This window comes from Quercus lobata, chromosome 8 (assembly GCF_001633185.2).
Source record: "Quercus lobata isolate SW786 chromosome 8, ValleyOak3.0 Primary Assembly, whole genome shotgun sequence".
Classification (NCBI taxonomy): Eukaryota; Viridiplantae; Streptophyta; class Magnoliopsida; order Fagales; family Fagaceae; genus Quercus; species Quercus lobata.
Genome location: NC_044911.1, coordinates 10,970,212 through 10,996,161, shown reverse-complemented (window position 1 = coordinate 10,996,161; position 25,950 = coordinate 10,970,212). Strand labels below are relative to the sequence as shown.

The window sequence follows — 25,950 nt, the reverse complement described above, 5'->3', positions numbered from 1 at the left end:
TAGATATTACCGCTAGTACTCTAAAAACAATAAAACATAAAAAATAAAAAAAATTATTGTAGTATCACTTATTGTTTTCAACCGGATAAAATACTATTTTGGTCCCTAAATCTTATCTAAAATTTATTTTTAATCTCTAAATTTTAAAAAGTTATTTGTTTTTCATCCTTAAACTATTGAAAGATCCATTTCTTGTTTCTAAAGTATTCAAAATTTTTACTTTCTGTCCTTAAACTTCACCAAAAGTTTAATTTTTTGTCTCTAAACAATTAAAAAAAGTTATTTTTTTCATTTATATTTTTGTCTCTGAAATATTAAAAAACCTCATTACTAAGTTTAATAATTAAAAATGAACTTTTTAAAATTTGGAAACTAAAAAAAAAAATTTTAATAATATTTAGAGATCAAAATAGTATATTACCATTTTTCAAACGCATGGATAAAGTTGCATTTTTGTGTTTTTTAGCTGCAGGGTATTTTGCATTACCCAATGGAGCATTCCCATCAATTCATGAAATTTTTTGTCTATTTCAGCATAAAAACCTAATTTTTCTATTTTACATACTCACTTTTCAAAACACCCCACATTAGATTATCTATTTTACACTACATTTCATTAAAATATTAATTTTTCTTGATTTTTTTAAATTATTTCTCTTTCTTCACACATAACAACAATCATCTACTCTCTTCTCTCATCTTCAGGATATGTAAAGAAATAATAAAAAACTAAGTGCAAAATGAATAGTGTCAGTGCAAATTTACACGGATATTGTAACAATTTTGTAAATTTATACAATTATACATTAATTGATGTGGATAATTATTAAATCAAAATTATATAAATTTTACATATTTTTTTATTGTACACCTACCAATATGAGTGCTCTAAGCTCGATTCTACGAAGGTGCAAAGTAGTTTCGCTTGATATGCAATTCAACAATGTTGGCAAAAGAATGCTATAAAGTTGTGTTGAATAATGGAACCGTGTGGGGTAACGAGGTTTGGAAAAGAAAGTGGGAAATAATGATAATGTCACCATTTCTTCGAAGTGACTTGCTTATTAATTATTATTATCAGAACCCTAAAATTTCAAAACCTACAATACTAATTATTATCATCGTTTTTTTGTTTTTTTTTTTTTTTTTTATAGGGATTATTGTCATCGTTGTTAATATTAAAAAATGCAACTTTTCTACATCTTATCTAAAATTTATATATTTATTTTTGGAATGGATAGGAGAAATTAAAGAAATCGTAGAACTAACAATCTTTCACTAAAGATTAGTTTATCAGGCATAGGCCAGAGAGAAGAATAAATTTGATGGATTAATAATTTCAGTTTGAACTTAATTATATATTTTGTATTTGCATCGTTTTGCTTTGTTTTTCAAATGTTTATATTAATTAATGACAACAAATGTAAGGGTTCTTTTTGGAGATAGCAACGAGCTGCACCATGGGCTCGCAATCCACTATGAAAGAGTGAGGCCAGCAATCCCAAAGATTAATATATATTATTGATAAAGCATCATTTCGCTTTTGCTTTAGGAAAATAGGCTATACAAAAAGATTATTTTATTGGATAATCCTGAAAGTGGAAGATAAAGGCATTCCCTAAGCTTTTTGTTTTGGCTGAATATTCCCTAAGCATTAATCCACCTGTTTTGGGAGGCATTTTTGTTCCTTTTTTAGTTGGTTGATGTTGTTGTCTGTAAAAACTTGAATGGAATTTTGGTTTCTTTCCTGAGAAGTTTGAAGGCTCAAGTAGTGAAAAGTTTTCTTGTTCCTTGTACGAGTATTTTAGTTGAAAAGTTGTCACTGTGAGTTTACTGCTAGCATATCCTTCTTTCAAAGCCGTTGGAGAATATGCAGGATTCTGAAGATAAGGCTAAGGTATGCTAAATATCAACTAATTTTGACACAGTTGTTCTACTTTCTTTAATCATGTTACTTAATTTCCTCTGGTGCCATAGCCCTGATCGATTTTAACTCGATCGTATGTTGTACTCCACACTCATTTCATTTTATTTTTGTCTATACAGAAAGGGGAAGAAAAAAAAATACAAGTAAAACAAGAAAAGGGGACATTGAAGATCAAATAAGGTAATTATTGGAATTATATTCATCCAATTTATTTATATTTTGACAGTAAAAAAAAGTTAGCATATTCAGCCATGATGTTAAAGATCAAAGAAAGTAGAATGAAAAGTAACAGATCCAAGCCATCTCATTGCTCTTTGGAAAACGATAATGCCTTCTCTAAGTTATTATACTTGTCAATTTAATTTAATTCAAGAAGGTGCATCAAATTATTTATTTATTATCGTGAAACAATAAATTTTGATTATGCGTAGTTAGAGATATCCTGTCCGGACTTGGACCCGACAGAATCGTTTATCTTGGTGGAATTTGAACTGATTGAAGGTTGTTCGATCCGATCACTTGGTCTATCGATGGTGGGTCTGTCCCAAGGAAACTCAACTATCTTGAATCAATATAGGGTTTCCTCGTCTAAATTCTAACTTCAATTTTGACTTTTCTCCAACTTTGACCAAAATAGTGTCATTCTTTGCATATATGGTGAGATTTTTACCAAATTTGGTGAGATCATAGCCAAATCTAGCAAGATCTTAGTCAAATCTAGTGAGTTTCCATCAAAAATTGTCACTAAAATTACACATAAAATGTGTTTTTAATTGCCACATAATGAGTTAGAGTAAGGTAGTTTTAAATATGTTTGGAGCCTAACTTATTCCTACAAGTTTTGGATCATTCATGTTTTTGAAAATTTCATTAGTTCAATTGAAAGATTTTTTACTTACTTTAGTATAAAATTTGATAATTTGTATTTAAAATGAAACTTTTTAAGAATTTCACTATGAAAATGGAAAAAATGAATTTTATTTTATGAAAAATCGCCATCAAAAATAATTTTAATTGAAAATACTAAGCATTTTTTTTTTTTTGGGTGTGTGTACGTATATATATATAACTTATCAAATAAAAAAGTGAGTGTATATATATATGTGTGTGTATGTGAGGGGGGGGGGGGTGTTGTCCTGATAAATATATTAGTGTCGCAAGTTGGCCCCCCCAAACAAAAATTCCTAGCTCCACCCCTGTTTGATCGAATCCAATTGTCAGAACACCTAAGTTGTGTCGGTTGCTAACTCGTATACTTGCGGTCAACACCAATTGGATAAATCTAAACTTGCCATGAGCAAGTCAATCGCTTGGTTGACCCTAAAACCAACTTCAATTGACCCATGGAGAGCCCTATGCATAATAAAGTCATACACTTAACCCTATATTGGAGTTTAGTTTGTGAAAATTTTTATCCATAGAATCACATCCTAAGTATATAAGAATATAAGATTATCACATTTGCTTTGTTACTCATATTGGCAAAGCATGGGTCTAGTGCATTGGATCACTAGACCCAAAATATCTATAAACCACTAAATTGACCAAAATAATCTTGTGACCTCAAAACTGATCAAAATAACTCGATCTCCAAAATGACAATAAATCCTCTTAAAATCTATAAATGAAAAAAATACTCCAAAACTTCCAAATTGAACAAAATATCTGTGAAATTTCCAAAATGATCAAAATACTCCCCACTAACTACCTAAAAAACTCGAAAATAACGAAAATACCTCCCAAAATCTGCAAAATAACAAAAACCTTCCCGAAATAACCAAAATATTCATGAAGAATCCAAATAGCCAAAACATCCCCTAGATACCAAAATCACAAAAATGACTAAAATATCTCCTAAGATCTCCAAAAATACGCCCACAAACCTTCAAAATTATCACAATATCTTCAAACCTCCAAGATATCCCTAAAACCTCTAAAATGATAAAAATAACCACAAGATACCCAAAATACCTCTCCCCAAAAGCTACAAAATGCCAAAAATACCCCTAAAATTTTTTAAATAACCAAATTATATATACTCACCTTATACAAAAATAGCAAATGCTTTAAACATTTATAAATTATTTTTGTTCTCTAAAAATATTGGATATATGTACAAGATACATTTTAGATCCATAAACCGCCATGTATGAAGCTCATAAAAACCGAAAATAAAAATAAAAAGTGCCAAGTGAGGTCAAAGATTCCAACTTCTTAAAGCCCTTCATTTATTTTTCTAGGGTCCTTTACTTCCTAAAAAATGGATTAGGGTGAAGGTGATGGTGCAATAACACTTTTTTTTTTTCTTTTTTGTCTAGTGTCATAATTTTCCCTTTTTAAAATTTTTTTTTCATAAATTTGTTTTGAAGACATGGATTAGTAGGAGAGTATCCTATTTTATAGGCATTTAAAGTGAAGTTGGAGATATATTTTTACCAGATTATTATCAAGTTTTTTCCCTATTAAACGTAAGGTTTCAAGGTATTTTTAAACCACAAAAAAGTCAAGTCCAAAGTAGAAAATTAAGGGAAATAAAATAAGTCGTTATTGGCATTATCATTTTCCCTTGGTACATAGAGTACAGCCTAGAGTAGAAAATTAAGGGAAATTGCACCAATCTTTTTTTTTTTTTTTTTTTTTTTAAAAAAATTGACATTAATCTCAAAATTTTAGGAAATGAGTCTCACCGTATTATTAACATATTTGATCAAAATATGTAATTCGTCCTTGACTTATCCTATTTTTGTTGACAACTTTTTCTTTGTTAATTAATAATGTTTTTAATTTGTCTTTGACTTATTGATGAAATAATTATTTATCCCTAGGTTACTTGATTTTTCCAAAAAATTAGAAAGATTTGATTAAAATAGGATAATCCAAGGGTGTAAAAGAGATTTTATAATATATGTTATATTTATGGGAAATGCTAACAGATGCCCTTAGAACATTGGTTAACAATCTGTTTAAAGAAAGTTTTTATGGGGAAAAAAAAAACAATTAATGTTTTGACAACTTTTTTTATTTCCCATAAAAGTGGTGTCAAAAATTTCTTAAAATGGATTATTAACCATTACCCTAAAGGCAAGGGGATAATTTGAGAATTGATGTTTCCTTATACATCAAGCGAGGGGAAAATTTCCTGTTTAGAATTATTTTAGCAAATAGATTTTTAGTTAGCATGTTTTTGAAACATTTCAGCAAACTATTATCTCAAGCCTTAGGTGCTCGAGTTCTTTGAGGGAATTCAAGTCTTTAATACTCGAGTTCTAAGTGTGGTAAAACTGAGGTGAACATAAAAATCCATGTGTACCTGCTTTCTTCTTCCTTCTTTCTTCTTTCTCCAAATCTCTTCTTCTCCTTCTTCAATCTGCTTTCAACATTCTCTAGCTTTCTTGTTCTTTCTTCTTTCTCTAGATCTTCTTCTCCTCCTTTCTCAAACATACAAACCCATTTCTCAAGCACCCAAACCCAAAAATTAGAAAAATACTCATTTCTCCATACCCAAATCAAAACATAACCCCATGGTACGAAGCAGCAGACCTCTACTTTGAGGTTTTGATCTGGGCACTAGAGCAACAATGAGCAATGTTGATGTATGTAGCTTGGGTTTGTTTTTGATCCGGTTCTTTTCCCTCTCTCTTAGCTTGGGCTTGTTTTGGGTTTTATGGTTTAGGATGAAATGCAATGTTATGCTTTAGGAAACTCAAGTTCCTTGTGGATAAATTTCCACATTAGCTCTTACCGGCACATGGAACTTGAGCCTTAAAGGCTCAAATTTGATAAGCAATCTTGAGTTCCACACACTTGAGATGCTAGTTTACAAATATGTTTCATAAACGTGCTAACTAAAGAAATTGTTTCAAAAATCATGTTAAATAGCAAAAAAATCCCTCTAGAGAGATTGGTGAAATTTTCTTAAAAAATGAATTAATTAATTAATTTTATATATATATATATATATAAAAAAGTTGAAAAGAAGCATTTATTGTTACTATGTTTTTGTTGAGTCACATCAGTAGTCACATCATCCGCTTATTTTCTACCTCTTCTTTTCTCTTTTTAAACTTTTCTTCCCAAAAAAAAAAAAAAAAAATCTTCTCCTTGTTAGTCCACACTTACTATTGCACTTACTTCAATCTTTCCTCTCCATCTTTGCCTCTTTATCTCCAAACTACTTTCTACTTTACCATTACACTTCATCATATTCCTTTTTTTTTTTTTTTGGTAGAACACTTCCTCCTATTCTCTTTCTTAAATTTTGACTCTTCTTCTCCCTATTTTATTTTATATAAATTTGAAATTATTTCTCTCATTTAATCCATATTTTTCCCACACAAAATTTGTTAGTACTCTCTCTCTCTCTCTCTCTCTCTCTACTTTCTTTTGGTGGATTTATGTTCTTTATTATAACTCTAATTAAGTTTGATAGTTTTTATTTTATTTTATAAATATGTGTTTTGGCATTGTGTTTTTTTTTTATAGCTTTGGTTAATTTTTGGTTTGGATTAATACTTAGTATTTTTAGTATATAAGAATTTGAGTTTATATCAAAACACAACCTATATGGCTATGAATTTGAATATGCCTACCAATTGTTTGAATAATAAATTATTAAGAAGTCTATCTTTAATTTCTTTGGTTTCATTTTAATTTTTGTTAAAATAAAAATGTAATTTTGTGATGAGTTTTGACTATTATGATAATTTCTTTATTCCTAAAAAATGATAAATTTGAAAACTATAAAATTTTTTTCTATATTAAGCAAATATAATACACTACAATAGAAGTGAGAAGAATACAGTTCACCTTAAAAAAAAAAAATAATAATAATAATAATAATAATAATAAACAAACCAAAAATAATAGAATGATATATTTGTAAAGATAGAAAATTATTGTAGAAATCTTTTTTTTTAATTAAATAGGCAATAATTGAAGTAATTGTTACTTTGATAAGGAAACTTTTTTTTTTTGAGAGATAAAATAAGGAAACTAATTGAGCTTGTGTTGTATCAAATAATTATGCCTTACCACTGGCGGACTCCGCTTATTGAGGAAAGTAGTGTCCATGTAAAGAGAAGCATTATAGACTTATAGTAATAATCTTTTGGTTCTTACGGTACATTGAGTAATCTTGATACCAATTGCTAAAGTTGATGATGCAATTCCTTTTATATATATAAAAATAAATATAAATAAAAAAAGGAGAAAGAATCTCTTACCATCTTTTTTCATCTTGACAGGTGAATAGCAAGGAGAATTGGAAGCAACTGCAATTAATTCCTCAATTTACTTTATTGCGCAGTTGGTGGCAATTGTTTCCTTGTCACTTGTACCCACTAGTGTGTCAACGAGGTATACCTTGAATTTTGAAATTTTCACTTTATCTTTAATCTTGTTCCCTGTTTAAGAAGTATAACAGTCTTTTATTTTCAGATAGGATGGACATATTGACGGGATGCACGGGCTCCATTGCAGCTGAAGTTGTAAAATGCACAGCAAAGCCCGTCATACGTCATGTTGGTTATTTGTTCCGTTTCAAGAAAACTGTTGATGATCTTACCAAAGCAAAAACAGACCTGCAAGTAGAGCAGCAAAAGGTGCAAGAGGCTATCGAGCGAGCTGCAATGAACAATGAGATTGCTGAGAAGGATGTAGAAAGGTGGTTGACAAATGTGAATCAACTCATGGAAGAAGTGCAGGCTTTGGAAATTAAAGTACAAGTAAATTTGAGGTTCTGTAACGGCTGGTGTCCTGATTGGATTCGGCAATACAAGTTATGTAAGGAAGCCATTCAGAAGACAAATGTTGTCAAAGAGCTCCAAGATAAGGGCAAATTTTCTGAATTGACCCATCGTGCTCCGATTCCTGGCATAGAGATCTTTTCATCTAGTGATTTCGAGGTGTTTGAATCAAGAAAATTGGCTTTCCAACAAATTATGGAGGCATTGCATGATGATGACAGTCAAAGGATTGGACTGCATGGAATAGGGGGGGTTGGTAAAACAACACTGGTGAAGGAAGTGCACAAGAAAACCAAAGAACTAAATCTTTTCGATGAAATTGTGATGACTGTTGTGTCGTTGACTCCAAACGTTAGAAGAATTCAAGGTGAAATTGCAGGCTGTTTAAATTTGAAACTTGATAATGAGAGCGATATGGCAAGAGCAAGTGAAATATGCTTAAGAATAAAGAAAGCAGAGAAGATCCTCATAATCCTTGATGATGTTTGGAAAGATGTCAACTTAGAAGCTATTGGAATTCCATCTCGTGATGATCACAGGGGTTGCAAGATGCTTTTGACTACTCGAAGTGTGCATGTATGCAATTTAATGCGTTGTCAAAGGAAAATTCCATTAAATTTCTTAGTGGAGGAAGAATCATTGGCTTTGATGAAAAAAACCGCTATAGTTGATGATTGCCCAGGCTTGAATGATGTGGTACTAGAAGTTGTTAAAGAATGCAAAGGTTTGCCTATAGCAATCATTACAGTGGGAAAGGCTCTTACAGGAAAATCTCTCAATGATTGGAATGTGGCAATGCATCAACTAAGAAAGTCTAGACTTGTTGATATTGAAGGTGTAGATGAAGATAAAAATGCTTATGCATGTCTTAAGTGGAGTTTTGATCAATTAAAACGCAAAACCAAGTTGTGCTTTTTGTTGTGTTCTTTATTTCCAGAAGATTATAATATTCCCATTGAAGAATTGACTAGATATGTTATGGGATTAGAGGAAGATGAAGATTTTCACTTACTTGAAGACGCACGGTGCCAAGTGCGTGCAGCAGTCAATAGCCTCAAAGATTCTTCTTTACTACTAGAAGGTTTTGGTAAAGAATTTGTGAAGATGCATGACATGGTTCGCGATATTGGCTTATGGATAACATCAAAAGGGGAAAATGAATTCGAGCTAAGAGCCTGCACTCGTTTAGAGAGAAACAAAAACTTTGAAAGAGCCACAGCAATCTTCTTGATTGATTTCAACACCAAACAACTTCCTGATAAATTGGTATGTCCAAGACTCAACATTTTGTTATTGGGTGGAATTCAAAGTTCCAAAAATATCTCTAACGCATTGTTTGAAGGGATGAATTGTCTGAAGGTTTTATCACTACATGACATAATCTTATCATCACAATCACTCGAATTATTGACAAACCTTCGGACCTTATATTTGAACAACTGCAATTTCAATGATAACCTCTCTTCTTTGGGAAAGTTAAAGAGACTTGAGGCTTTAAGCTTTTACAGATGTGGAATAAAGGCATTGCCGAGTGAGTTAGGGGAAATGACGAGTTTAAAAATGCTACATTTGACGTATTGTCATAAACTGGAACGGATCCCGTCAAATGTGATAGGAAGATTATCCCAATTAGAAGAACTAATTATCATTAGTAATAGGTTCCGGAATTGGGATGTTGAAGGGACAACCACAGAAATAAGCAACGCTAACTTATCAGAGTTGAACTCATTACCCCGCTTGGTTAATCTCTCTCTAAATTTGAGCTCGAATCATTTACCCAAAGGCTTTGTTTTCTCAGAGCATTTGCGTAGATATGTCATAGATATTGGCTATCCGTTCTTGTCTGCTATGACACCTAGGCGAACCCTAGCAATCAAAGATTTGAATGCCTCCTCAATGAACGCATTGAAGTCGTTGTTCCATACCGTGGAATATTTTTTGATCAAGTCTTGTGAGATGGAATGCATTGCTGATACAATATCTGAGGGAATGATATTGGAGAGTCACAATCAACCAATATGTCTGTCAAAATTAGAGACTCTTGTGGTAGAGAATTGCCGAAAACTGGAATATATCTTTCCTATCTCAGTTGCTCGAGGTCTTCAGCAACTAGAATGGCTAGAATTAAGAGATCTTCCTCGATTAAAGCAAGTATTCGGCCAGAACAGAGAAGGAGAAGTTGGGGATTGTGAAATAGAGAGTCACCATCAACCTACAGGCTTCCCAAAATTAAAGACTATTCGGGTATGGAATTGCAGAAATCTGGTATGTCTATCAACTGCTCGAGATTTTCCCCAACTAGAAAGTCTAGAATTACATCATCTTCCTCAATTAAAGCAAGTATTTGGCCAGAACAGAGAAGGAGAAGTTGGGGGTTGTGAAACAGAGAGTCACCATCAACCTACAGGCTTCCCAAAATTAAAGACTATTCTGGTATGGAATTGCAACAATCTGGTATGTCTATCAACTGCTCGAGATCTTCCCCAACTAGAAAGTCTAGAATTACGAGATCTTCCTCAATTAAAGCAAGTATTCGGCCAGAACAGAGAAGGAGAAGTTGGGGATTGTGAAATAGAGAGTCACCATCAACCTACAGGCTTCCCAAAATTAAAGACTATTCGGGTATGGAATTGCAGCAATCTGGTATGTCTATCAACTGCTCGAGATTTTCCCCAACTAGAAAGTCTAGAATTACATCATCTTCCTCAATTAAAGCAAGTATTTGGCCAGAACAGAGAAGGAGAAGTTGGGGATTGTGAAACAGAGAGTCACCATCAACCTACAGGCTTCCCAAAATTAAAGACTATTCTGGTATGGAATTGCAGCAATCTGGTATGTCTATCAACTGCTCGAGATCTTCCCCAACTAGAAAGTCTAGAATTACGAGATCTTCCTCAATTAAAGCAAGTATTCGGCCAAAACAGAGAAGGAGAAGTTGGGGATTGTGAAATAGAGAGTCACCATCAACCTACAGGCTTCCCAAAATTAAAGACTATTCTGGTATGGAATTGCAGCAATCTGGTATGTCTATCAACTGCTCGAGATCTTCCCCAACTAGAAAAACTATCATTATATGATCTTCCTCAATTAAAGCAAGTATTTGGCCATGAAAAAGGAGGAGATGATGGGGATGGAAACAACAGCGTGCTATCTAAGTTGAGAGAGTTAATATTAGTGAACTTACCAGAGCTTGTCAGTTTGGGTGGAGGAAATAGTTCTTCAGTTTGGCCATCATTGCCATTGGAGAGGCTAGAAGTGGTGAACTGTCCTAAAGTGAAGTGGTCATTTTTTGCTACTGTGGAAGTGAATGTACCAGCTCTGCAAAAGGTAATTTCCTAATTCTATTTATTTATTTATTTTTTTTTTTGAGAGAGAAAGGTTTTTTTTTTTTTTTTTTTTTTTTTTTGTGAGAAGGAGTAATTTCCTAATTCTATTTATTCTACTCTTTCTTCGGTTTTGCACTTTTTTTTTTTTCTTTGGTACAAAAACTAGTGCACCGGTGTTTGAATTCCATTTTTGTTTGATGGACTGATAGTCATGAGGTGAAAATAGTAAACTGTGAGAGTGCTTTTTTCTTTAGCACACAGGCCCAAGGATCCTGGGCCAAATAGTTGTATTTTTTGGTGGACTGGGCTTGGTTCACCGCAGCTAAATGGGGGCTGATTACGAACCAAGTTGTGCGCAAGTCACATAAATCTCCTCAAGGCAAAAATGCGATTCCTCCTGGTACCCCGGGCATACTGTCGTGGGATCCCGAGACGTATTAGGCCTGTAAGAACCCAGAATCTCTGGTTCTCTGCACTATTAGGATATATATATATATATATATATATATTAATACACATACATATATGTAAGTGAATCTTATGAGAATGATTCAGCCACGAGGATCCTGACCCCAATTCTCACAGACTTATGCTTTTGCACAAGACTTGTGGGATTTGGAACTCAAGTCCGAGTGGCTTTGCTTGGGCAGGGACTCAGCTTTACAAGCAAGAATATATATGTATTGAGCAGCAAGAAGCAGTAAAGAAATATGCAAAGTAATTGTTAGAAATTCTCAAATCAATATGAGATATTTCATTATTTTTCTTGATTGTGGATTACAAATGTGCTCACTAAGACGTGATACAAGGTTCAAATAAGCTCAAAAATTACAGACTTTGATGGCTATTCAAGCCTCTAAGACTTGCAAAGTTTGAATCCTTTTGAATCCAAGTATGTACTATAGTGGCTGTTTCTGGGATACCGGGAGACATTCCTCTGTTTTTCTTAAATTTTACAGAGTTCTAATGAATCTGTTATGATATTCTTTCTACTGAAAATCCTCACACCTTTCTTCAACATGGGTTTTCTCTTCCTTTTATAGCGTGTTTTCTAGGGCTCTGAGATACTAGTGATTTCTCTCTTTTGCCCTTCAGAGCTCGTGCTGTGACATTTTCTTAGGGGCTCGTCTCTTCTCTTTTTTTCTCATGGATTTCATCTTTTAATACTGTTTCTCTAAAAGTCACTTGCTGACTTTCCATTCCGGGGCGTCCTTGGAGAGCTAACCTTCACCCTTTCTTCTTTCAAGGCTTTTTACCTTTCAGACTAAGCTTTTTGGCTGTCCTTCTTGCTGTCATTTTTCCCAAGTGAGCAGAATCCATTCCTGCTGGGTTGAAAGTTTTCCCAGCCACTTCGCTTTATAGTTCTTCATTTTGGGTTTCTCGATGTACCAGCTTTTTATTCATGAATTGTCACTCTCCAAGTTTCTGGTTCTTTGTTGTACCACTGGGTGCTTGAGAAGGACATATCCGTTCTTCATTTATTGTATTTCGTGGTAACCCTTTTGAGCTGTCTCAATCCCACGTTAGCTGTGCTACACGTCCCGAGGATCCCGAGCCTCTGGCAGCCTCTGGGTATCCCGGCCCAGTTCTTTCACTGGATTTTGCTGGATTTTTTAATGGCCTTTTTTGCTGGAAATCTGAACATAAATTGGGCCTTAATGTTGATTCTTTTTGCTGCTCGAATTGGACCTTCTTTACTTTTCATGGAATGGGCTTTCTTGTGAAATTTTACCCTTCAACATTAGCCCCCCGAGCTCGTGGGTTACCTGTAGCCCACGCGCGAGAAAATAAATTGTTTTTGGACACTTTTCTGGTTTGTAGAACCAATGTGTAGATCAAATAATTCTTGAGGGAAACTCCAAAGGATTGCTACACTTCCTTCATGGGATGAACGAAAGGGTACCTTTCTTTTGTTGAGTCGAAATACCTCCAAGCCTTTGGTGAGTTTGCACCTTGTTGGAGGAGGGAAATGTCGCTAGCTGGTTTGTAATGTCATTGACTAATCTCTTTGTATAGGGACTTGCAAAAGTATCCATGCTTGTGCGGCTTCGAGTGATGTACTCTTAGAATTTTTTTTAAGTTACGCCTTCCTTGCTTCCTTAGGCTCCCTTGAACCAATTCCTTTCAAGGAGGTCAATCTTGTGCACTTTACACACCCACTTTTGGGTTTTCATACCCACTCAAGGCTCTTTCTCTTTGTACCCCTCATTGGGCTTTGCTTACAATTTGCATCCTTTGCTAGGACGTGCTATGGCTTGTACCTGTTGCTGGTACGTGCTACAGTTTGTACCCAGTGCTAGTATGTGCTACAAGTTGTAGCCAAGACTGGGATATGCTTACAATCTGCACTTTTACTTATTGCTGGTATGTGCTACAGCTTGTACTCCATAAACTTTTGCTTTTGACCATTTTCTTGGTCGTACTTGGAAACTTTTGCTCTTGGCCAATTTCTAGGCCATGTATTTAGAAAAATTGTTCTAGGCCAAGTCTTGGGCTAGGTACATGGAAAGCTTCCTCTTACCAAATCCTAGGCCATGTCACTTGGAAAAATCTGTTTTGGTCAAGTCCTGGGCTAGGTACATGGAAAATTTTCCCTTTCCCTTTCCCAAGTCCTAGGCCATGCCACTTGGAAAAATCTGTTTTGGTCAAGTCCTGGGCTAGGTACATGGAAAATTTTCCCTTTCCCAAGTCCTAGGCCATGCCACTTGGAAAAATTCTGTTTTGCTCAAGTCCTGGGCTAGGTACATGGAAAATTTTCCTTTTCCCAAGTCCTAGGCCATGCCACTTGGAAAATTTGTGCTTTGCTCAAGTTCTGGGCTAGGTACATGGAAAATTTGCCTTTTCCCAAGTCCTAGGCCATGCCACTTGGAAAATTTATGTTTTGCTCAAGTCCTGGGATAGGTACATGGAAAATTTGCCTTTTCCCAAGTCCTAGGCCATGCCACTTGGAAAATTTCTGTTTTGCTCAAGTCCTGGGCTAGGTACATGGAAAATTTGCCTTTTCCCAAGTCCTAGGCCATGCCACTTGGAAAATTTCTGTTTTGGCTCAAGTCCTGGGCTAGGTACATGGAAAATTTGCCTTTTCCCAAGTCCTAGGCCATGTCACTTGGAAAATTTGTGCTTTGCTCAAGTTCTGAGCTAGGTACATGGAAAATTTGCCTTTTCCCAAGTCCTAGGCCATGCCACTTGGAAAATTTGTTCATGACCATTGAATTTTTCAATCTTCAGAAAAAGTTCCTTCGTAGCCCCTCATTTTCAAGTGGGCTTACTGAACTGATTTCTTTTCTTTTCTTTAAAGGGATGAGGATTTGTTTTCTTCTCCGAGGATCTTCTAAAATATCCTTTCTTGGTTGTGAACAAATTCTTTATGGAAAGAATCTTCTTTTATGAGTCATATAAGGTTGCTCTCAATGGTAGACTGATGGCCAGGAGCTCCACCAAGATGATTCTGTCATGGTGTTTTCTTCAAGTGGGGGATCTTCGTACGGGGATCCTGGAAGAGGATGACTTCCTCTAAGCATGCTCGTTGAAGGTTGTCTTCACAAACCTCATAGTCTGTTTCTTTACAAGGATCTCTCCCGCTACTACTTTTTTAGAGATCTTCTCACTTAATAGGTATTTCTCTTCTTCGGGGAACTGGGTCAGTGAGTTTGTTACAGCTTGGCTCTTGATAGCTCTGGGGATCCTTCAGACCTATGTTGTATTGGGAAATTAATATTAACCACCGGGCTACTCTTCAAGATTGCAGGAGTTGATTGAGGAGGGCTTTTATTGGATGAGAGCTTGTCACCAATAGAATTTGGTGGGATGAAAAGTAATGATTCAGTTGTTGAGATGTATAACTGCCATACATGCCTTTTCTATGTTGGGATACCTCATTTCAGTGTCCTTCAATGCTTTGCATGCTTGGGATCAAGATCCCAGGTACAACAATAGTGATTTTGCCATGGATAGTACCCATATGGTAGGCAAATGACTCATGATTTGTTGAAATTTTATGAAAGACATTTGGTTGCCCAACTCCCCATATGACAATATTTCCCTTCTTCAACAGTTTGGATAGTCCACTAATGACCAAGGTTGGTCTTGGTGTGAACTTCCTAATGTAAGAAACTCTTTCTAAGAAGCTCTTTGAGTCCCCTGATCGTGGTATGCCTCTTCATGGTTGATATTTTTGTTGCCTTAGTTGGATCTATGAGGAGATCGATGTTAGGCGAAGGAAATTTATCCTTTGGATGTGCCTTATTTAGTTTGAAGGAGTTCACACCAATAAATCTTCATATTTTTTCAATAGCTTTACCAGTTGCTCTTTTTTTTGTACTGACTGCTGATTAGGATGGGCCCTGGGTTCCTTGCGTCAGCCCCCAAGTTCACCTCTTCTAGTTTTTCCTTTGGTAGGATTTATGTCTTCCTTTCCATATCTGTAAGTTTCTCCAGGATCTTCGTAAACAGTATATTAGCCTTCCTCCTTCTTTCTTTTTCTATCCAAGGGATCCCTCAAACCATGGGCATTGCTTCCTTCTTCTAGGATGGGAACCCCTCGGGATCTTGGAGTTGGGAAATTCTGACTCATCGTATCCCCAGGTTCCTCCAGGATCTCTTCCTGGGCTATCACGTAAGATAGTGGTCCGAGATCCTCTTGTAGGCTACATTCAGGTCCCGAGTGCCTTCATAAGCAATATTTTGCTTTCCCTCCAGGTTTCTTCTTCTTCTGCGATAGGAACCCCCGGGATCCCAAATATGGGAGCTCCCCGGGATCCTAACAATGAGATATTCTTCAGCTGGAGCCGATTCATCATAAAGTATATTTTCCACAAAGTTTACTTTGTGTTGGATGAAATGACTAAGATTGGCAGTGACTTTTGTGGGCTTCCCATTCAATCCCTCTTTCACGTACTAGTGGCACATTGAGAGGATTAGGCAATAGTTGTGATGTCATGGTTGGCCTTCAGAGCTAGTTGTAGGTGTCCTCCAGTGGTCTCTGTATCTCCTCCAAATCTTGTTATTTCCATAGGTGAGCCCAATTATTGAGCTGTAAGAAATGATAGATGCATTGTATAGTTGTTGAGCTTTCAATAATGTTGATTTTGCTGCTAACTTGCAATATAGTGTTTCTATTGATTTTCTTCAAAATATATTTAAGGTCCACTGCATAATAGGCTTTAGCCCCCAAGACATGAGGCGGTTGTTGAATCATGCTTGATCCACCTTCTCTTGATGCTATTATGGAACTTCTATCCATTTTCCGGATGTCTCCATTTTTTTTTTTTTTACAACCATTTTACTTTGCTGGATTCATGGAAATACTTCGCCTTTGCTAGAACTAACGATCTTTTAGGCTTTGCTGAAATTGAGGGTGTACTTAGCCTTGCTGGAATTAAGGATCTCCTCAGCTTTGTTGGGATCAAGGATCTCCCAGGCTTTTACTTTCCAGGAGTCAAGGATCTCTTAGACTTTTCTGGAATTAAGGATGTACTCAGCCTTACTGGAATAAATGATCTCCTTAACTTTGTTGGGATTAAGGATTTCTTCAGTCTTGTTGGGATCAAGGATCTCCTCAGCCTTATTGGGATCAAGGATCTCCCAGGGTTTACTTTCCTGGAGTCAAGGATCTCTTAGACTTTGCTGGAATTAAGGATGTACTCAGCTTTGCTAGAATAAAGGATCTCCTCAGCTTTATTGGGATTAAGGATCTCTTAGGCTTTGCTGGGATCAAGGATCTCCCAGGCTTTACTTTCCTGGAGTCAAGGATCTCTTAGACTTTGCTGGAATTAAGAATGCACTCAGCCTTGCTGGAATAAAGGATCTCCTCTGCTTTGTTGGGATCAACGATCTCCTTAGCTTTGTTGGGATCAAGGATCTCCCAAGCTTTGCTTTCCTGAAGTCAAGGATCTCTTAGACTTTGCTGGAATTAAGGATGCACTCAGCCTTGCTGGAATAAAGGATGTACTCAGCCTTGCTGGAATAAAGGATCTCATCTACTTTATTGGGATCAACGATCTCCTTAGCTTTGTTGGGATCAAGGATCTCCCAGGCTTTGCTTTCCTGGAGTCAAGGATCTCTTAGACTTTGCTGGAATTAAGGATGTACTCAGCTTTGCTGGAATAAAGGATCTCCTTAGATTTGTTGGAACCAAGGATTTCTTAGGCTTTGCTGGGATCAAGGATCTCCCAGGCTTTGCTTTCCTGGAGTCAAGGATCTCTTAGACTTTGCTGGAATTAAGAATGTACTCAGCCTTGCTGGAATAAATGATCTCCTCAGCTTTGTTGGAACCAAGGATTTCTTAGGCTTTGCTGGAATTAAGAATGTACTCAGCCTTGCTGGAATAAAGGATCTCCTCAGCTTTGTTGGGACCAAGGATTTCTTAGGTTTTGCTAGAATTAAGAATGTACTCAGCCTTGCTGGAATAAAGGATCTCCTCAACTTTGTTGGGATCAAGGATCTCCCAGGCTTTGCTGGGATCAAGGATCTCCAAGGCATTGCTGGGATCATGGAACTACTCCATTTTGCTAAACCCGTGGGTGGAGCCAAGGAACTTGTCCATTTTGTTAACCTGCGCCATATGATATTATTATCAAGTTGCTGCAAAATTATTTAGCCCCACAACGTGAGGAAATTGCTTTGCTATGTAATTTACATTTCATCAAATCTCTTTGATTCACTTACTTCTCTTTCTTCTTTTTCTTTTTAAACAAATGAAAAAATATCATGATTTTTTTTTAAAAGAAAGAATACATTAGCCCCCAAATGTGGGGCCATTTCTCTATTATGTAGCTCATACAATCTTCATTTCATCAATATATTTTATTTGTTTACTTCTCCATTTTTCTTTAAAGTAATGAGACAATATTATAATTGTTTATATATTACTACATGACCCCCTGTTTTTCTTTTAAAAAGCAGGGCAATGATCTATTATGTTCAAATTGTAAAGCAGAGAAAATAATAACGCATAAAACTTATCTTGTGTTGGGAAATTCCCCAAAATTCCATATATAGTCTCTCGGTAGAACGTTCGTTGGAGGAACCCACACTTTTGGGATCTTGATGTTGAATGCACTAAGAGGAACTTTCCTTCCTCTAGGTGTTTCCTAGCTTTGGAGCCATGCTTGCGAAGGGACTACTTTTTCCCTCTCCTTTTTCCCAGTCCCCAGCGGAGTCGCCAAAATGTGAGAGTGCTTTTTTCTTTAGCACACAGGCCCAAGGATCCTGGGCCAAATAGTTGTATTTTTTGGTGGACTGGGCTTGGTTCACCGCAGCTAAATGGGGGCTGATTACGAACCAAGTTGTGCGCAAGTCACATAAATCTCCTCAAGGCAAAAATACAATTCCTCCTGGTACCCCGAGCATACTGTCGTGGGATCCCGAGACGTATTAGGCCTGTAAGAACCCAGAATCTCTGGTTCTCTGCACTATGGGGATATATATATATATATATATATATATATTAATACACATACATATATGTAAGTGAATCTTATGAGAATGATTCAGCCACGAGGATCCTGGCCCCAATTCTCACAGACTTATGCTTTTGCACAAGACTTGTGGGATTTGGAACTCAAGTCCGAGTGGGTTTGCTTGGGCAGGGACTCAGCTTTACAAGCAAGAATATATATGTATTGAGCAGTAAGAAGCAGTAAAGAAATATGCAAAGTAATTGTTAGAAATTCTCAAATCAATATGAGATATTTCATTATTTTTCTTGATTGTGGATTACAAATGTGCTCACTAAGACGTGATACAAGGTTCAAATAAGTTCAAAAATTACAGACTTTAATGGCTATTCAAGCCTCTAAGACTTGCAAAGTTTGAATCCTTTTGAATCCAAGTATGTGCTATAGTGGCTGTTTCTGGGATACCGGGAGACATTCCTCTGTTTTTCTTAAATTTTACAGAGTTCTAATGACTCTGTTATGATATTCTTTCTACTGAAAATCCTCTCCCCTTTCTTCAACATGGGTTTTCTCTTCCTTTTATAGCGTGTTTTCTAGGGCTCTGAGGTACTAGTGATTTCTCTCTTTTGCCCTTCAGAGCTCGTGCTGTGACATTTTCTTAGGGGCTCGTCTCTTCTCTTTTTTTCTCATGAATTTCATCTTTTAATACTGTTTCTCTAAAAGTCACTTGCTGACTTTCCATTCCGGGGCGTCCTTGGAGAGCTAACCTTCACCCTTTCTTCTTTCAAGGCTTTTTACCTTTCAGACTAAGCTTTTTGGCTGTCCTTCTTGCTGTCATTTTTCCCAAGTGAGCAGAATCCATTCCTGCTGGGTTGAAAGTTTTCCCAGCCACTTCGCTTTATAGTTCTTCATTCTGGGTTTCTCGATGTACCAGCTTTTTATTCATGAATTGTCACTCTCCAAGTTTCTGGTTCTTTGCTATACCACTGGGTGCTTGAGAAGGACATATCCATTCTTCATTTATTGTATTTCGTGGTAACCCTTTTGAGCTGTCTCAATCCCACGTTAGCTGTGCTGCACGTCCCGAGGATCCCGAGCCTCTGGCAGCCTCTGGGTATCCCGGCCCAGTTCTTTCACTGGATTTTGCTGGATTTTTTAATGGCCTTTTTTGCTGGAAATCTGAACATAAATTGGGCCTTAATGTTGATTCTTTTTGCTGTTTGAATTGGACCTTCTTTACTTTTCATGGAATGGGCTTTCTTGTGAAATTTTAGCCTTCAACATAAACAAACCAAAATAAATAAATCGGAATACAAAAAGATTTTCAACTAGTGTACTGTTGCTTAGGACTATCACGTATTGAAATGAAAATAAAAAAAGAAACTTGTTTTACTTTTAATTGAAGCGATGTCACATACACACACGTAATAATAATAATAATAATAATAATAATAATAATAATAATAATAATAATAATAATAACAACATCTGTAGGGCACCACAAATTTAGAATTTTCCAATAACAATTCATTTGTTTTAAGGAAAAATCTTATGTAAATATAGATTTTGTTTTTTTCCTTCATATTTTCATATGCTTGGTAACATCAAAAAAGAATTGGGTAAAGAAAAATTGTCTCTTAATTTATATTATTTAGTTTAGCATGAGATAGAGTTATTTTTCGCTAAAAAAATTGTTTGTGTGAGAGTAAAGAAGGCAAGGAGATTTTCTTTAACCCCGAAACATATACACAAAAGAAAATTAGATCGGGTTTTCTCCAATAATAAATTGTTTTGGGTACAACAATCACATGTTGTTTGGTGATTGAAGATTTCAAGTGAGTTTATACTATTCTTAGAGAGGTATTATTGTATTTGGTATGGATCTCAAGTTAGGCATAGACTTAAGAGCATATTATAATTGATTTGATAATATTGAATAGGTAGGCACATTGTCGAATCACATAAATCTTGTCTTGTGTGATTGTTTCTTTTGGCTCATATTTTCTCTATTTTTCACACCTCACAAATCTAGGAATTTGGTTAAATTTCTAACAAAAATGATATAGTTTTTTAAAAAATATTTTTTTTTGGAAAATAATTCATTTTCCAAAATGTTAATGTCGAAACAAACTTAGTGTTAGTGTCCACTTAGATGACTTTTCCCATGACGATGATATTTAGTTCTTGATAAAATTTGTGTAGTGTATGAATTTCTTAGAAGAGTATTGAATATCTTTAGAGTGTAGAAAAGTATTGAGAATTTGTCAAGTATGTAGATTACATTAAGTATAAAAATTATGAGAAATATGAAGATCAGAGGCTATGAAGGTCAAAGGTTATGGCTGTTTGACAAATTATTCTCGTTGTAATATAGGCGTTGTGTTATATGGTGATGAATGCACTCTCTTTTTTTTCTTTTTCTTTTTTTTGTTTGAGGAGGAGGGGGGGGGGGGGGGAAGTGATGGTTAAGAAACTCAATATGAGAAGCCTGGAGAGGGTTTGATTCATTAGGTAAAAGGTCTTCGACCACTTTTCTAGTTTTTACTAAGAACTAATGTGTGGGAATATTATATAAATATTATATAATGGGGTGTAATATACAAAAAAAAGAACAATTACTTCAAGTATTGTCTATATATAAAAATAAAAAATAAAAAAAGATTTCTACAAGTTTTTTTTTTTTCTTTTTAACTCAACAAATATATCATTCTATTATTTTTTGTGTATTTGATTCATATTTATTTAAGGTGAATTATATTCGTATAACTTAAATTTGCTCAATATACAACTAAAATTTATAAGTTTCAAATTTATTATTCAAAATTTTCATCTCTTAAGGAATATGGAGATTATCATAATGATCAAAACTCATCACAAAATTACAATGTTATCTTAATCAAAATTAAAATTAAACCAGAGGAATAAAAGATAAACTTTATAATAATTTATTACTCAAACAATTGGTAGACATATTCAAATTTATAGCCATGTAGATTGTATTTTGATATAAATTCAAATTCCAATTTCCAAAAAAAAAAAAAAAAAAACTAAGTATTAATCGAAACCAAAATTTAACCAAAGCTATAAAAGAGAGATAAAAGACAAAATAATAATAATAATGATAAGTATTAACCCAAAAAAGCTATAAAAGAGAGATAGAAGACTTTGTGAAAGGAAATATCAAAACACATACTAAAAAAACCATCAACCTTATATAGAGTTATAAGAAGAAAAAAATATCCACTGAGAGAGAGAGAGAGAGTACTCAGTTTCTATGTGGGAAAATATGGATTGAATTGGAGAAATTATATCAAATTTATACAAAATAAAATGGGTAGAAGAAGAGTCAAAATATAAGAAAGAAAAAAGGATGAAAAAAGTGCAACGGAAAAGTAAAAAGTAGTGGGAAGATAAAGAGCAAACATGGAGGAAAAAAGTTAGAAGAAAAATAATAGTAGGTGTGGGCTACTAGGAAGAGGAAGAGTTTAGTTTTTTTTTTTTTTTTTTAAGAATAGGAAGAAAAAACATTTTAAAAGAGAAAAGAAGACGTAGAAAATAAATGGATGATGTGGCCATTGATGTAGCTTAATAGAAGCATAGCAACAACAAATAATACGCTTTAGTTTTTAGATATATATATATAAATGAAAAAAAAAAAAAAAGGTGTTTGTCTAGATATTTGGTCAGATTTCCTAACTAGTACAAAGTATTTAGACAGCTAGACCTTTATTAAGAATGGCAAAATTGCCTTTTTCAAGCCATTTGGTTAGGTTTTTTGATTAGTGCAAGGTGCTTAGATGGCTAGACCTGTATATGATTTGTAATTTAGTTGGATTTCCTATAGGGCATTTAGAATGTTGGACTTGTGAATGATTAGTAATTTGATGAATATATAATTTACGATTAAGTTTTGGAAAGAGCAATCAGGAGTTTCCTTATTGTAAGTGTTGTCAAATCAAATGTGAGGACACTGACCAAAATACATGCTTTACATACTAGCTCATCTGAGGTCAACAATTTGAAAAAGACATGCCAAGCTTCATATCAATCTGTCAAAAATGTGAGTCTTGACTCTACGCCATTTGAGCCCCCTATGAAGAACTTCATTTTTCTTTTCTTCTAGCTTGTAATATAGAGAAATTCTATTTAGCAAATCTAATTTCCCTTAAGTAACAAATTGGTTTCTATGTCAATGGGTCTCTCAAGCTTGTATGCTCACTCTTTTGATGCTTCTTGTCTTCTAGTAAATTGAGCTTTGCAAGTAAGGCTATGTGAGGGAGAGAATCGAGGAGTTATTATAACATACAGTAATATCACTTAACCCAAAACTTAAACTTATGAGTTTAGGTCCAACTATGTTATTGTAATCACCCATTCTTCTTATTATTATTTAATGTGAGACTTCACTCACACATATATACCCAACATTTTCGGATTCAAAAACGATATTCTACCAATTAGAGCATGCTTGGGTCTCATGAAGTTTCTTATTTTGCATATATATGAACTTTTATTGGGAAGGCCAATTCCACAAGATGTGAGAGAAATGATATGGGTCAAGAGCCTTAATTTGTTAATACAATATATGGCCATGAGATAAATCCGTATTTTAGTCGTTTGAGAGTGTTTTAGAAAACTATTTTGTGTAATCATGACTTTTAAGACCCAATTTATTATATAGGATTAATCTTATGTCCATACAAGGCATGACTTAATCAAGAATTGGATATAAAATAAAAAATATTTCAATAATATAAATATAAATTATTAAAATAAATAGTAAAACTAAAAGAACAAAAATTACTTCAAGTTACGTGACAAGTGCACATTGTATGCATCCAAGTTTTTATAAAACCAAAGATTATACTAAATTATAAAATAATTTGAAATTTAAAATAAAATAAAAACCTTTTAAATATCTTTAGACTTTTGATTATTGAGTTTAATCAGAATAAGATTCATTTTTTATAACAACAAAAAAACAGTGATAGAGTTTCACCTGAAGTAGACTATTGTTAATAATCGTAATGTACTTCTAAGGATTTACATTGTAAAATTACATTGTACAGCTTGTAATACTTTCATTTGGCCATATAATTTCACATGTAAGGATTATTTTTTTTGGTGGGTTTTAGTCACAATTTATGTGAATTCCTGTTGCTTTTAACTAATAGAGATATAAATTGGTACATGTGTAGCTTCAAAATTTACAGATCTTGTCTCTACGCGATTGGAATGCAACTTCATTTGATTTGATGCAAGGTTTGTCAAATTTGGAAGAATTAGAAATTAAAAATTGTGGAGGAATCCAAGAGGTGATTAAGCTTGAAGGGCTTCTTACTATAAAAGGAGAGCAACAAGATCTGTTGCTCCCAAGATTGAAGAAAATGTTGTTGATTGATCTACTTGAACTGAGCTGCATATGGAAGGGCGCAACTAAACTTATAAATCTCAACAATCTTGAAGATTTAGAAGTCATCAGATGCAAAAAATTGACGCATCTCTTCACACCAGCCCTCGCTCAAAGCTTACAAAAGTTGAAATTTCTTAAAATTGAAAGGTGTGACGAATTGGAGCATCTAATTGTTGAAAATGCAGAAGAACAAGTCTTATTAGAGAGTCATCCCCAACCTTTATGCTTCCTTGAACCAAATGTGGTCAAAGTCGTGGTCGAAAGTTGCAATAAATTGAAGTATCTCTTCCATGTGGATCATTGGAATCCAGTTTCCATTTTTTTGAGATTAGAAGAATTGGAATTGAAGAACTGTGGAGGATTGCAGGAGGTGTTCAACTTTGAAGGTTTTCTTACCAGAGAAGGAGAACAACAAGATGAGTTTTTCCCAAGATTGAGGAAAATGTGCTTGGTCGAACTACATGAATTGACATATATATGGAAGGGTCCAATCCAACTTATAAATCTCAACAATCTTGAAGATTTAAAAGTCATCGGGTGCAAAAAAATGACGCATCTCTTCACACCGGCCCTCGCTCAAAGCTTACAAAAGTTGAAATTTCTTGAAATTGAAAGGTGTGACGAATTGGAGCATATAATTGTTGAAAATGTAGAAGAACAGGTCTCATCAGAGAATCATCTCCAACCTTTATGCTTCCCTAAACTGATAAGAGTCAATGTCAAATACTGCAATAAATTGAAATATCTCTTCCCCATGACCATCGCTGATAGTCTTTTAGAACTAAAGATTCTCATAGTAAAAGAAAACTCTCAATTATTGGAAGTATTCACACATGAAGGAGACGCTGGAGTTCAGAAAGATGTAACGCTCCCTCAACTACAATTTATGGGACTCAAAGGTCTACCAAGCCTTGTTAACTTCTGCCCAAAGAACTATCAGTTTATACTGCCAAAATGGATGGAGTTAAGCGTGGAAAGCTGTAAGAACATGAGGACGACTTTTACCCGTACTCCAGACAAAAGAGTGCTTATAAATGGAGAGGTAATCCAATATTCCTGCCTTTTTTTTATTTATTATCTGTTCACTAAATTAGAGTCAATTATAATAGTAGTATACATATTACTAATTTACTACTAATAATAATTATTTGATTTATAACACCAAATATCCTATATATGTTGTGCATGTGCTTAATTATAATCAACCCTCACTGATAACTGATAAGTACCGTTTGTCTAGTTGGAAGCTTGAGACGAATTTTATTATATTTTAAAAATGTTATTATTATTTTATTTATTTCCCCTTGCGTTGCCAGAATATATAAATGCTTGTTGGCTTTCGATTTGGTTGTTCAGGTAGCCCAGATAGACGAGCCTACAGGGACTTCAACAATTTCTCCAGTGCTTACCATATGCCCTGCCAACAACGATATAACATGGTGGACAGGTTTTAACTTTTAACTATACTAACCTTTTATTATATACATATATATATATATATATATTTTTTTTTTCCTTACTATTGTTGTGTTCAACTGATTTAGATGTGAAAGACGATCGTACATGTCACGTGTCATCAGATGAAATCTATTTTTACAAAGAATCTCGAAGATTATGATTTGGATTTATTATGATCTTTTCTACACAAGTGACTTAACTTTGTGGCGGGCTCATGGATGGATGGACGTGCTACTTCTGTAGAGGTCTCCGTCCTCAAAATATTCTCATCTCTGTATTTCACGACTCTTTTGCTTTCTATTTATTTGATGTGTTTGTTTTATTTTATTTTGTTTATTTTTATATATAATGTGTTTTTTCTTTTTATTTCTTGAACAAGAGATAAATATTTGTACAACATTTTTTAAGTGATAATTTATGATTAGAACATCATTTTTACATTTTTTATTATACACCAATCACGTACAACAGATATCCAATAAATATTTCATTCTATACAGACATCCAATCTGAAAGGGATCATAAAAATCTTATTTAGATTTTAATTGGCATTCCAATTTGTCTCATAATAATAGGGCTATGATTTAACAGATTAAAATAAACATTTAGGATGCTTTTGAATAAAATATTTAAATGAGAAAAAAATTGCTTCTTTCAAAGAATGTGAAATGTATACAATCTAAAA

The 25,950-nt window shown here is 34.4% G+C and overlaps 1 protein-coding gene across 1 annotated transcript; it reads left to right on the top strand.

The window, feature by feature from the left end:
- Nucleotides 1-1,448: 1,448 nt before the first annotated feature.
- LOC115956347 (disease resistance protein At4g27190-like) lies at nt 1,449-25,563 on the top strand. Its single transcript, XM_031074755.1, has 7 exons — nt 1,449-1,897; nt 2,047-2,107; nt 7,171-7,282; nt 7,368-10,998; nt 23,593-24,849; nt 25,164-25,254; nt 25,352-25,563. Exons 4-7 carry the CDS (start codon nt 7,369-7,371, stop codon nt 25,423-25,425), a joined length of 5,052 nt encoding a protein of 1,683 aa, XP_030930615.1. The 5' UTR covers nt 1,449-1,897; nt 2,047-2,107; nt 7,171-7,282; nt 7,368; the 3' UTR covers nt 25,426-25,563.
- The last annotated feature ends 387 nt before the right edge of the window (nt 25,564-25,950 follow it).

What these genes read in the sequence shown, in the direction of transcription:
- LOC115956347 (XM_031074755.1), top strand. Translation starts at nt 7,369, where the DNA reads ATGGACATATTGACGGGATGCACGGGCTCCATTGCAGCTGAAGTTGTA. An exon ending in ATGTACCAGCTCTGCAAAAG is followed by an intron (nt 10,999 to 23,592) that starts GTAATTTCCTAA and finishes GTACATGTGTAG; the next exon opens with CTTCAAAATTTACAGATCTT. An exon ending in CGATATAACATGGTGGACAG is followed by an intron (nt 25,255 to 25,351) that starts GTTTTAACTTTT and finishes CAACTGATTTAG; the next exon opens with ATGTGAAAGACGATCGTACA.